This window comes from Prunus dulcis, chromosome 3 (assembly GCF_902201215.1).
Source record: "Prunus dulcis chromosome 3, ALMONDv2, whole genome shotgun sequence".
Lineage (NCBI taxonomy): Eukaryota > Viridiplantae > Streptophyta > Magnoliopsida > Rosales > Rosaceae > Prunus > Prunus dulcis.
Window position 1 is genome coordinate 8,838,522 of NC_047652.1, and position 14,086 is coordinate 8,852,607.

Below are 14,086 nucleotides of genomic sequence, written 5' to 3' on the forward strand. Positions count from 1 at the left end.
GAAAATTATTAAAACCTAAGCTTACGGAATAGTCTATAACCTCAATCCAATATAATTATAAACATAAACCATACTTTAAACCCTAAAGGCCAAACCCATTTCAGTGTTAACCATAAACCCCAACCCTAAATTGTAACCGTAAATCCTAACCGCTTGACTTTTAACAATGAATTGCATAAACCCAATTATATTTTAACCGTAACGTCAAACCCATTTCAATTTTACCTTTTATGCATAAACCACAAACTCTAAACCCTAAACACTTCAATTTGAATACTATCGCCCGAACTCAATTCAATTTTAACCGTAAATTGTATACCATCAACCGTAAACCCTAAATCCGTAAACCCTTGAATTTGAACCACAAAGCCCAAACCCAATATCATTTTAAGCTTAAAGCCTAACAAAATTACATTTTAACCATAAAGCCGAACCCAATATAATTTGAACCCTAAAGCCCAAACTTTGGTTCAATTTTTGTCGAGTAAAGCCCAAACGCAATTAAATTTTGAACCATAAAGCCCAACCTACTATCATGTGAACCGTAAAGCCCAACCCAGTTCAATTTGAACTATAAAGCCCAACCCAATATCATTTTTACCCTAAACCCTAACCCAATTTTATGTTAACCCTAAACCCCAAACCCAATTCAATTTGACCCGTGAAGCCCAATCCAATTCAAACTCAAAATTGAAACCCCCTCACCGACTTCATTTTTGCTCCTAAAGGCCAACCCTAATTCCTCTTTTGAATCTATAGCCCATAGCAAAACTCTGTTTGGCGTCGCACCTCCAGCATCATCGTTGCACCTCCAGCATCATCGTTGCACAGCCTTCGTCAGCGTCGCACGGGCAGAGTCAGCATCGCACGGGCAGAGTCATCGTCGCACGGCCAGAGGGCAGAGTCATCGTCGCTCGGCCAGAGTCATCGTCGCACAGCCGGAGTCATCCCTGCACAGCTAGCGTCATCTTCACACACCAGCGTCATCGTTGCATAATTGGGCTCTGCAGAAGGGCAAAGTCCTTACCTGAAGAGGTGAAATTCCATCTGGGTATGCTGCATTTCTTCCTCAATGACGTAAATTACAATTTCATTTTTAGTTAGTCCCATTGGGTTCTTCTCTAAGCAGTGTTCTGTTCATTAGGAAATGCTACTATTATACAAAATGCAAAGCATAAATGAAGGACATGGAGTAGTTATCATATTTTTTGATGGTTTCTGTGCGTTTTGTGTGTCCGCATATCTGAATGTTGGTACACGTTTTGATCTTGTAATTTGCATATCCCAGTCAGTTGTGTGTGCTTGTATTTCCCTCTGTTTCTATCTCTACTATGTGTGTTTGCTCTTTGTGTTGTGTGGCTCTTCTTACTCTATCTATCTTAATTAATGGGTAGGTCTCCTAATTTCATACGCATTCAAACTCCACCTCTGTGATAAAAGCATTTACCTCTATGTGATAAAAGCTTTTCATTTGTTTGTCTTTCTCTTTGGCTTTTCATTTGTTTGTATGTGATAAACACTCTGAAAAACACTTGATGGGTCCTGATTCCTGAAACTCTCAATCTCAGTTTCTTGAGTTTTGGTTATTTTCAAAAAAATGAACACTTTTCTGTTCATTCAAACAAAAAACTTCACCTTTTGTGTTGCCTTTTGCATTTCTTCTGATTTGAGAAAGGTGGGGGGAAGGATGCAGGAGACCTTATTATTAGCTTTTTCTCCTTGTTCTTTTTGTTAAAGAAGGAACAAAGTTATTTTTCATTGTACTCCTTGTAAGGGTTTAAGGATAAAGTAAACGAATCATATCTTGTGAACATTCACTGAATTGGCTTGTTCTGAGTTCCAAGGGAAGTATACAGCAATTGTTGTCAATCACGATTCCATCTGTCATCATTATCAATCTAAAGGGTCTGATTTGGCAAATCCCATGAATCTATTTGAAGATTTCTTACCTTAGAGAAGGGTTTGTTCCTAGAAAGGGCTGCAATTTTTTTTCCAGATGTATTTGCTGGTTTGGCTGGCACTTTTTTTCGAGACGTATTTGCTTTCATTTTTGAGATGTATTTGTTGGTTTGGAATAAGCTAGGTCACGCTTAATATAGAAATTAAGAGCTGCGGCTGTGAAGATAGATTGCTGGTTTGGCTGTCATTTTTTTCCTTTGGCTGTCATTGCTGTCATTTTGGAGATGTCATTGTCTATATGAGTTGTGGGTGTTTTTTAACGTATGTTGAGATTATGTCTCGTTACTGTGTTGTTATATTTTTGGTCAAACTAGTTACTGTATTGTTTGATGTTGAGGTAGAGATAATCTGTTTCATTGTTTGCCATTTCAAATCAATAATGAAGGATATTCGAATCAACAATGAGGATGAAACACAAGGGCACCGAGGTTAGACCATCTCATCAAGGTTCCCGTTGCCTGAAGACCACAGTTGCACAGGGTACGAAAGGTAACTCTTCAGCGGCTTCCTCAAGCTCGAAAAAACGGACGCCAGCCAAACGAATATCGGGTCCTATGGGTAATGGGGTGTTCGGGGTACGTGTGTTCATACCAAGAGACCGCAATCCTTGTTCACCCGTGCTTCACTTCGATTTGGAGGAACATATCTCCTTCAAGGTATTATTATTTAAGTTTACATTTCGCATTTCACACATTGGAATAAATTTTGTTTACCGGGTCACAATCAAATGAAGATTACTAAACCCAAAATTATTTATGCAGCTCACTTTAAAAAAAATCAGAGGGTGTGGAAACAACGACATATGTGCTACATGGTATAACAAAGCAATGCACGACACGGTGAAAGCAAAGGTGAAAGAATCTGGAATTTTGCCCTTTTTGTCAATACTGGGCCATGGAAAGAAAGGGGATAGGCCATTACTTGTGGCCTTAGCTGAGAGATGGTGGGACACTACCCACACATTCCACTTCGATGAAGTTGGAGAGATGACAATGACCCCGACGGACTTCGCAGCAATCATAGGATTGCATGTTGGTGGGAAGCGATTAACGTACGACTTGGACATTTACAGAAATAAGAACAAGGTGGTGAAATTGTTTGGGAAACCAATTGCAGACCTACTGGCAGGGGAAAGGAGAGTGCCATATGAAAGCCTTTGCACTCCATACTGGAGGAAGAATCCGAAAGATGATAAAGAAGCTGACCAAATTGCAAGGGCATTTATACTGTGCTTGATTGGCTCCTCATTCCTCAATGACAAGAGCCAATACGTGAGTATGCACTACGCCCCCTGTCTGGAAATAGTCTCAGACATTGGTAAATACGACTGGGGCGGTGCGGCTTTGGCTTGCTTGTATAGATCATTGGATTCTTGTTCCAGGGGCAGGTCATCAAGCATGGGCGGGTATTGGAGGGCATGGGAGGTTAGTGTCATCGAATTGAATATCCGCAAAGTGCAACATAATTTTTTGCTTAAATTACTAATTTGTAAACTTGTCTTGTGTAGGTATGGGCTTGCGAGTACCTAAAGCCGTTTGCTTTATCAAGGCCCAGTGGGACCTTGAACACGTGGCTCAGAACATTGAGGTGGGTTGGTGCAAAATCAAAGCGGGACTTGCAACATCACTTGGAACATTTTAGAGTGATGATGCGACATCTAACAAATGATCAGGTATAAACCTCGACGTTTGTGTGAAATTTTATTTAGCTTCAAATGTATGATTCCCTGAGGTAACCAATTTGTGTTGCAGGTTAATTGGAACCCATGGGGGACCAATGAATCCGACATGCCGGAAGCCGTCATAAATAGTGTGCCAGCAACCCGTAAACGAATCCTACTTGAGGGACCAGCTGGTTCAGCCTGGTTTTTGGGATAGTGAGTCTCAATGCAAAGTTTAGGCACCACAGAACCTCAAGTACCCAAAATTCCACCGAGGACAATGCTTTCTGATTATAAGCTAACTGATGAGGCAGAAGTCAGGGAAGCACTGAATGGGTCCCCCGCTTCAGAATGGCTTGCAAATTCATCCAACTATGGCCACTACAGAGATGAGTACATAAGGTACCGCCACTATGAGGACTTACGTGAAGCGGTACGTTATACACAGAACACGTGTTCTGTACTTACACTTGCTGCATGAAATTCATATTATTTTTCAACAATCTAAAATGATACCTAAATTCCACAGGAAAGAGAAGATCGAAATCTCGTAGGGGCCAATATAAGGGTAGGAAACATCTCTCCTCAGCCATGGTCAGTGCGAATACCATGCTGGGCAGCCGAAAATGGAAGTAAACTTGTGCGGATACCGCGTGGGCAAGATAGTCTTGATCTACCATTACCTGCTGGTGTGACACATGTAAGTAGCTTCCATGGCGTGATATATTCATACATTGTGAATTTTCATGTGGTGATTGGTGTAATTGCATGTGCCTAAATGTAGGTAACTGCTGAAGCTGCAACCGAGATTTTGGAGCTGAATGCTAGGTTGAATGCCGTACTATTTTCAACTTCATTGGAAGCAAGCATAGAGATCAGTCGCCTACGGCAAGAGATTGTGAGTCAGTTGATGCTTCATTTCATACTGATTTCATAAAATGAACAACCATCACGGATGTTATATTGAAATAACAGACCATGGTATTGAACATGAACGATGTTATATTGTAATAGGAGAAATTGAAGAACACCTCGGGAACAACCATTGCAAGTTCAGGTATTGGTGAAGACGTCATAGATGATGATGCAGAACATGTAAGTTTGTTACCTCCATTGTAAAGTTCGATTTATAGGATGTTAAATATTGCAATTTCAAATAATATGCTGACTGATTCTGCATTGCAAACCATCATCACAAAATTGAACAAAATATATGTCAATGTTTCCCTGTATGTAGGAGTTTCGCACAAAATTTAAAGCTGACCACCTAGGTATAAAAGGAAAGACAAAAATTGTGATACCAGAAGAGCATGAAGAAGATGAGGAAGAGGAAGAAGAAGAGGAAGAAGAGGAAGATGAAGAGGAAGATGAAGACGATGCTTGGATCGACGAGACAGAGGTTGGGGATGAGGATGAGGAAGCCGATGAGGACGAGGTTGGGGATGAGGATGAGGAATCCGATGATGGCGGGGCCGCAGCTAAGGGTAATCTGAATGCAGAACAAGACTCCACACACCAAAAAGGCAAAGTTGAGAAAAGTCTTCGTTCACGTACCCCAAAGAGAAAGAAAACCAAGTAAATTATGGAAACGATTCAATTTTCAGGATCATTGGTCCGTTTTGTAATATAATATGTTCGGCTTATTGCCCCTTACCATTTCTGATGCTATGTACTTCGATTTCTAGTTCAAAAAAAAGGTGTAATTGTGGATGTACAAAAAAATATGGAGTTCCATTTTTCGTTTTTTGGGGTTTGCGCACAGCCACCCTTGCATTGCATCACCGTCATGCAATTGCATGTGTGAAATGCAAATACAAACCTGCTGTGTGCAAACTAAACATACCTGAAAAACGCAAGCCCAACCCTAAATGTATAGCACAAAGACAAAGACAACAAAGCAAATTCTTTATTAAGACCATATGTGTATTATTCAATATTATGGTTAATCACATTGTGTTATACGAAAATCGGGATCTTTTGGAAAATCATTTGTGCTACATTAGAATGTCCATTGCTACGTAATTTCGAGAATTTATCGTTGTTGTACTGAAAGAATGTTCGGCTTATTGCCCCTTACCGTTTTTCATGCTCTGTACTTCGATTGATAGTTCAAAAATATAGGGCTAATTATGCATGCACAAAAAAATATGATTCATTTTTCCTGATTAGGGGTTTGCGCACAGCCACCTTTGCATTGCATCACCGTCATGCAATTGCATCTGTGAAATGCAAATTGAAACCGGCTGTGTGCAAACTAAACATACCTTAAAAACGCAAACCTAATTAATGTATGGCGCAAAGACAAAGAAAACGAAGCCAATACTTTATTATGACCGTATGTTTATTATTCAATATTAGAGTTAAGCACATAGTGTTTTACGAAATTGGGGATATTTTGGAAAATCATTTGTGCTACATGACAATGTCCATTACTACGGAATTTTAAAATTTGGTCGTTTTTGCACTTAGAATATGTTCTGCTTATTGCCCCTTACCATTTCTCATGCTCTGTACTTCGATTTATAGTTCAAAAAATATGTATAATTATGCATGTACAAAAAAATATGGTCCATTTTTCCTGATTAGGGGTTTGCGCACAGCCGCCCTTGCATTGCATCACCGTTGTGCAATTGCATCTGTGAAATGCAAATGCAAACCGGCTGGGTGCAAACTAAACATACGTTAAAAACGCAAACCTAATTAATGTATGGCGCAAAGACAAAGAAAACGAAGCCAATACTTTATTATGACTGAAATTTTATTTTTCAATATTAGAGTTAATCACATTGTGTTATACGAAAGTCGGGATATTTTGGAAATTCATTTGTGGTACATGACAATGTCCATTAGTACGTGATTTTTATAATTGGTCTATTTTGTAATATAATTGAAGGACTTATTGCCCCAGATTCTTACCATGCTCGTATTTCGGTTCATGTCGCCCTTCAATATAAAATTCAAAAAGTAGGTGACATTTGCAAGAAGGAAAAAATATGATCCATTTTTCCTTATTAGGGGTTTGGGCACAGCCACCCTTGCATTGCATCACCGTCTTGCAATTGCATGTTTCTAATGCAAATGCTGACCTGCTGTGGGCAAAACTGTTCAAACTGTAAACGCGAAGCTAATGAATGTATATAGCAAAGAAATTAGGATTAACCAATTATCGTTTACGAAATTGCCTATATTTTGGAATTTAATGCGCACTTTCAGGCCAACAAATTTGTAATACCAAGTACTTTCAGATAATTAGTCTTTATTGATTCTAATATGTTCAAATAATAGCCCCTTACCCTTAGGCAATGTGGTTTGGATCACCGCCTCCGACATAAAACTTCCGTTCAAGCACCCCCTACAAGTCATAAAATCGTTTCTTAACATTACATACATAAAACAATAAGATATCAATCATATGAAAGCATCTTGTCTATTACTGAATCTACATTTCATGTGAATTTTTACATGTAAACCAAGTTCCAAAACTACAATTGTTTTGGGTTGAACTAGTACATAGGGAATTAGGTTCACCATTGTCGAATGAGAAACCATCGTCACTGTTAGGGGTAGAACCGGTTGGGTCTGCAGTAGAAAAACTATCAGAACCAGAGAAATCAACCACATTGTTGCTTCTGCATTGAGAAATCGTTTGACTAGGGTAGCTAATGTCCGGGGACGGCCCTTTATCAGAACTATACTGATAGCTTTCAGTACCTGATGGGATATTCACACCTGCATTTCTACTTGGATGCAAGTTTCTTTGAGAGCAATTACGCTTTGTATGTCCATATCCGCGACACAATTGACATTGTCGACGCTTGCGCGTTCCACCCTGCCTTGCTTGACTGCCTTTTGTCTTAACGATATTTGGATCTTTCACAATATTTGAAGGACATTGCTCAGCGCTACCCAATTTCAGACTCGTCTCTTCTTCCTTTTGCAGTAAGCCTTCACAAATTCCCTCAATCTACTAAACTCATTCGTCAACATGGCATAACCATTTGCACTCTTTGATGCATAAAAACAAACTTTGTTTGACATAGCACTTAAACTTCCATACCTCGCCATTTCTACAACTTCCTTGGTAGTGTCTTCGCCTTTGCTGATAAATTCCCTACATGTATCAGTTTGGGCACTCTTTGTCCATCTCTTCATTATGAGTGCTGGAGGAATTTCCGTAAGGTGCTCACACTTCATTACATAAAACAGGTGGCAACACGGGATCCCTTCACTTTCATATTTCCGACATCCACACTGTATCCGTATCTGTTCCCCACCGTGGTAAACACAAGTCCATTTATTATGCGGTTCACCATATTTTGACAATACGTATACACGACCTCCAAAATTATGCATCACATTATCATGGATGAGTGCTGAACAAGATTCGATCTCATGACGAACCAATACAAAGCATCTATGCGTGTAAATCAAAGAAGCTTGTTGCTCGAGTTTTGTCAATGCGGTTTTAAGGACTGGTGTTGAGTACTTTGCGTTGAAACCATCCTTTGCCGTGGTATTCCTAAGACGTAACATAGCCCTATCAATTGCTGGAATACATTCAAACAACTTCACACCTTTCCTCAAGTAATCTTTCACATACTTGTTCATAGACTCCACGCGTCGAGTGGTGCACATACCACCAAAAAACTTTCCTCTCAAACATGATTCAGCCCATGAGTCACTTTTTGCATACATCATTTCCAACCATTCTTTTTGTTTCGGAGTCCTCGCTCTTTCCCTTAGAACCTCCCATTTCTTCTCAAACTCGTCCAATGCAAATGGTTCCCAAATACATGCCTGAAAATTTCTTACCAATTCATCATCCTTCAAGTTATTTTGTGCATTCCTTGACACATGCCATGAGCACAACCGATGGTTAGACATGGGAAACACATCATCAATGGCTTTACGCATTGCCTCATCGCCATCCGTCAATATTGATATTGGCTTCTTATCTTTCATGGATGCCATGAATGTTTCCAATAACCACTTGTAAGTTTCAAATGTCTCGTCCTGCAATAATGCACAACCAAACATTACAGTAGAACGGTAGTTGTTCGAACCAACAAACAACACTAGGGGCTTGTCATAAACATTTGTTTTGTACGTGCTGTCAAATATGAGGACGTCCCCGTAGGCAATGTAATCCAAAAGTGAAGTGGAGTCCCTCCAAAACAAATTACAAAGCCTATTTTCCTCGTCAACACTGAACTTACAAAAGAATTCTGGATCCATTGCTCCTTTCGCTTTCAAGTAAGATAGTGCAGCTTCTGTGTCCCCGTCGAGCAAAATTTCCCTCCGTGATGCATCCAACTTATTGTACAAATCCTTTATTTGAAAACCAACATTTAAATACCCGCCACATTGGTCGACCATATACTCATATGTTTGACATGTTCTAACCAATGCTCTTCGCATTCCCACTGCTTGTGCTAAATCAGAATTTCGAACAACACGGTTACATCGGAGATATGGTGATTCAAGTGGAGTAACTAGTTGATGATTGTGATGTGGTTCAAAATTTGTAATGACGTAAACGTCACGTTTCTTCTCATAACCCACCCAAAAATGGGCAGAACAATTCTCTCTTGTAATTGGCTTTGGTGGTCGAATCCTATCTGATCGATCATTAAACTTCTCATTTCTCAAACCTTCTTTAGAACAACACCACCGTCTCCTACATATTTTCCCTTCCGCATTTCGCACCAATTTGTCTTTTCTCACGCTAAATCCAATGCCCTTTGCATAACTCATGTAATATTCTTCTGCTAATTCTATCGTTTTAAACTCTTTTCCCATAACATCTTCTTTCCTCGGTGCAATCATGTCAACATCATTATCATCACTGCTTTGACTAACCATATGTTGGACCGACATATGCCCGGTCTCTGTTGTCGGTGCCCTATGACTCGACCTTTCACAACCACCCAGATACCCTGAATCACTACAACCACCATTTGATGTCTCTAGACCCCTGTCCATCTTACCATACCCCTTCATGCCTGACAAACATAATTTCAAACTGAAATGACCTTATACTCTATGTGCTAACATACTTTCTCTTCAAAAAAACACAAATGAATAATCTCATGCAATTGCACATACTCAGGTCAATAATTGCACCACGTATAACTGTTTTGCAACCAAAAACATGCAATTTCATCAACTCATTACCCAAATCACATTCAAGTCCTAAACCAGAAAGAGGGTTCTTTGAAATCTTACTTGATGTTTCCATAATTTCAAAGGCCTCTCCTTACACTTCCTTTTGGCACCAACTCAAATGCCGTCGTTAATAGCCAAGGATCTTCGAAATTTTTACAACCACGTTGTTATTACAAATTCATTCCCCTGTGACATTGAAATTCTATATCAGACAATGCCAACAAATCAAATTAAATTTATTAAATACCTCCAATTTGGTGACCATTTCATCATGGAGGTTGGACCCACCATCAATTTGGTATCTGCATATGAGTTTTGGGCAAGTAGAGAGAAGACTTGAGGACCTCAATTCAGTGAGCATTACCTTCTTGCAGCTGCGTTTTGCCCAAGCACAGACAAGAGTTGGACGCACTTAGGATGAATTTGGGCAAGTGAGAGGAAGAGTTCCTTGTGAAGTAGAGACAGGAGTTCGCAGCCAAGCAGAGACAGTGGGCAAGAAGAGAGGAGTTCGTGGAGGCGCTAAGGATTGGATTTGGGCAAGCAAAAAGAAGAGTTCCTGGAGGCGCTAAGAATTGGATGGGCTCTTACGATTTTCGATTTGGGCAACCAGAGAGGAGAGCGTGCGTCTTCTTCATCCTCCAAACCTGCCTTCTCTGCGCGTCTTCTTCATCTTCCAAATCTGCCTTTCTCTTTCCTCACATGCCACTCACGTGTTGAATAACAAATGCCTCAACAGGTCACCAAGTCATTCAATCTCAGCCATCCTTTTTTAACATGAAAACTCAGCCGTTGGATAGCTGGCTGTACTGGTACAGCTGATGCACCACAGAATTTTCAGAGAAAAGAAGTTATGGAAAATACGACTACGCTCAACTGTGTACAGTGTATTCCATTCATTGGGGGGTTATAATAAGGAGGCTATTTGAGGAGGTCAATCTTACCATTAACAAATGTAAAGAAATTATGGGACTTAAATATTTTAAATGTTTTGATGGTGGGATTGGCCTCCTCAATAAGCAACCTCACTTTAAATTCCTCATTATATCCTCTCCCTCGATTCATACTTATATATCATTGTTAGGCTTTTTTGTCTAAATCGAGTCCAGTTGGTAGACTTTTTTTTTTTCTAAATTTAGGCCCCGTTTGGGATTGCTTTTTTTGGCCAAAAACCTGCTTCACTTTAAAGTTAAGCAGTTTAAGGTGTTTGGTAAAAATAAAATATTCATATTATTTTAAAAGCAGTGGCCTTTTGACAGTAACTTTTAAAAGCAGGCTCTGGGTTGCTTTCATGCTTTTAAAAGTTGCTTTCAAAAGAAGCAGAGATGAACTTTTAATAAAAATTTTTAATTCCCAAAATACCATCATTCATTTTAAAAAATGGCACCACCTCCACTTCCACATCCAACTCCACCACTTGCACCACCACATTCACTCCCTCCACAACCACCGCCACCACCACCACCACCACCACATCCTTCTCCTCCTCATCCTCCGCCACCAGCACCACAACCACCACCTCCTCCACCTCCACCTCCACCTTCTCCATCACCTCCACCACCTCCTCCACCTCCACCGCCCCCATCCCTCCACCTCCCCCACCTCCACCACCTCCTCCACCTCCACCTCCCCCACCACCACAACCACCTCCAAAACCTCCACATCGACTACCACCTCCACAACCAACACCACAATGACCACCATGTTGCCACTACCACCACCACCACCACCTCCACAGTCGCCATCCCCATCACTACCACAACCACCAACTCCACCTTCATCACCACCACTACCTCCACTCCATCACTACTACTACCACCACATGATTAGTACATAACACTTTTAACATCATATCTATTTTAATCATTATTCACAATTACAACAATTTTATATTAAAATTTACCAAACGGTTTTGACACTGCTTTTTGTACTAACAGCACTTTAAAAATATTGTTTACCAAACATGGAGCTGCTTTATTTCACAGCTAATTATTTTCAAAGCACAGCATAAGCAACTTTTTTTCAAAGTGACAGCAATCCCAAATTGGGCCTTAATCCAGTTGGCAGATGTGGGCTTTTGTAATTTAAAGTGCTGTTTTCCCTCCTGAATTTTCACGCTATTCGAACTTAACCCCTCTCGATTATTTTTTTGGTCAATTTAGCACTCAAACTCTGTTATAATAGTCAATTTCGCACTTACCATTAAATTTGAGGCAATTTCATCCAAATTGCCGTCAAATAAATCACGTGAGAATGCACATTCTTCTTATTTTGAGGGCAATATGGTCCTTTCCTCCCGATCTTCTTCAACCTCCTTCAAAACAATGGGTGATTTACACTGTTCACCTCCTCATCCTCCTCTAAGGATCAGACCCTTTGCGCTTGAATCCAGCGTTAGGGTCCTCAATGCTAGGAAAGACCTTGAGCCCAGTTACCACAACAAATGGACTACCTCGTCGACAACTTTGCTTCATTTTTAAAACTGCATCACGATTTTGAGGAAGCTGTGTCTCTATAAACATATCTCTTTTGTTATGAAATCCCAAATGGATTACATTCTCAATCACCTAGTTACTGTAAAACACACCCTGCACCCTCCCACAAGCCTCGCCTAAACACCCAAAACCAAAAAATAGTATATTGAAAAAAGAAAATTAAGAGAGCCATTACTTTAAAACTAATAAAAAATGGATGAAATTAAATTTAATATTGAGAACAATAAAAATAAAAGAGACCCATTACTTTAAACTGAAATATGAAGATAGGCGTATTGGGGCGGGGGTGAGAAGAGAGCATCAGCTCTAGGTTGGGATTTTTATTTTTATTTTTTTATTGATAATCAAAGTAAGAAAAGTATCACTGAATATTGGGAGTAAAATTGTATTTGCTCTTGTGATGTTTACACTGATAGAATTTCCTCTCAGATAGAACTCACTCTCTTTTATTTCCTCTCGCTCTTCCTTTCTTTCCTCTCTTCTCTGTTGGTATGTTCTATTTATAAGCAAATTGGATGGCTTCATTACCCAACATCATCATTAAGCTTCCAACATTATCATTAAGCTTTTGACTATTATTTCCTTATTTTCTTTATGTGGGCTCCACTACTTTCTTTACAATACTCTCCCTTGGAGACCACATGTCCCTAGATTAATTGCCTCATTAAAACCTTACTTGGAAAAACCCAGTAGAAAAAAAACCTAAGCGAAGGAAAAAGAGTACAACTTTATTTAGGACATATGGGTAATGTTAAATGCACTCATGTTGCCTCGTTAAAACCTTGCTAGGAAAAATCCAGTGGGAAAAACCCTAGTCCAAGGAAAAAAAAGTACAACTCGCATATGTCTTGTATTAGAGGATTCTTGAATGGTCCCCCTGATTTTGCATGCTCCAATTTGATTGCTTGCAGAGTTGACGTAATCCGATACCATGCACTAGCTTTTGGAATGTACATTTTGGCAAAGACTTTGTGAAAAGATTTGCTAGGTTATTGCTTGAAGGGATTTGTCTGACTTTGTGAAGAGATTTGCCATTAAGTTTGTTTTGTTGGGCTTTTGTTTGTTCTGGCCTGGGCTTTTGTTACTTTTTTTTCATTTGGTTGGATCTTGTTTATTGTTTGTGGTTGGGCCTTTTGCTATGAGATTGTGTTTGTGATCCTATGTCATTGGCTATCTACCATAATTTCCTTATCTAACGAATTTCACGTTGACAAAAAAAAAAATAAAAATACGGGTTCATCATTAATTGGAATTATAAAATGGTAGGAAAGAACAGTGATGTGCATAATAAGGGCAAAGAGCCAAAAACAACAAAAGACTAGTCAAAGACGTTGATTGGTTGCAAGACCAATTATTTTAACTATTTGTAAGTGTTAAACGTATCTTCCAGTATATTAAGTACTTTTTATAGAACTAACTAAATGTGAATATTTTAAATAGGAAAATAAAGGGCGATGAAATGAAGCAACAAAAAATAGTGAAGAAGGTGGATACTAAGGTGATATATTGGCAAGAATACATTTAAATAGAGACGTTACAGCTTACAACTTATAATGAATTAATTGAATTTTATTTTTTCTTCCACAAACCAAGAAAGAAATTGCTAATATGTGGCAATAGTTGGATGTTACTCAGAAAGCGAAGTATGAACCTTAAAAACCTTCAACGAATGCCTCGAACAAGAGTTGTTTGAAGATAGCCACACAATGCAGTTCGAAGGATCTAAATGACACTATAAATATTTTAAGTGATGAGAAAAAAATAGTCATTTAATAAATGAGATTTGTTTCGTTGTTGGAAATGAAGTGCG

General features: G+C 39.3%; 3 protein-coding genes across 3 annotated transcripts; 2 read left to right on the forward strand and 1 right to left on the reverse strand.

Annotated features, from left to right (window-relative positions):
* Nucleotides 1–2,360: 2,360 nt before the first annotated feature.
* LOC117621691 (protein MAINTENANCE OF MERISTEMS-like) lies at nt 2,361–3,836 on the forward strand. The gene is made up of 4 exons (XM_034352249.1): nt 2,361–2,615; nt 2,721–3,383; nt 3,467–3,631; nt 3,711–3,836. The coding sequence occupies exons 1-4, from the start codon at nt 2,361–2,363 to the stop codon at nt 3,834–3,836; spliced, it is 1,209 nt and encodes a 402-aa protein (XP_034208140.1).
* A 48-nt stretch (nt 3,837–3,884) lies between these two features.
* On the forward strand, nt 3,885–5,198 carry LOC117621692 (acidic leucine-rich nuclear phosphoprotein 32 family member B-like). The gene is made up of 5 exons (XM_034352250.1): nt 3,885–4,052; nt 4,149–4,319; nt 4,404–4,517; nt 4,634–4,714; nt 4,857–5,198. Exons 1-5 carry the CDS (start codon nt 3,900–3,902, stop codon nt 5,196–5,198), a joined length of 861 nt encoding a protein of 286 aa, XP_034208141.1. The 5' UTR covers nt 3,885–3,899.
* Nucleotides 5,199–7,531: 2,333 nt separating this feature from the next.
* On the reverse strand, nt 7,532–9,857 carry LOC117621693 (protein FAR1-RELATED SEQUENCE 5-like). The gene is made up of 2 exons (XM_034352251.1): nt 9,725–9,857; nt 7,532–9,621 (listed from the first exon to the last, which is right to left on the reverse strand). The coding sequence occupies exons 1-2, from the start codon at nt 9,855–9,857 to the stop codon at nt 7,532–7,534; spliced, it is 2,223 nt and encodes a 740-aa protein (XP_034208142.1).
* Between the last annotated feature and the right edge of the window lie 4,229 nt (nt 9,858–14,086).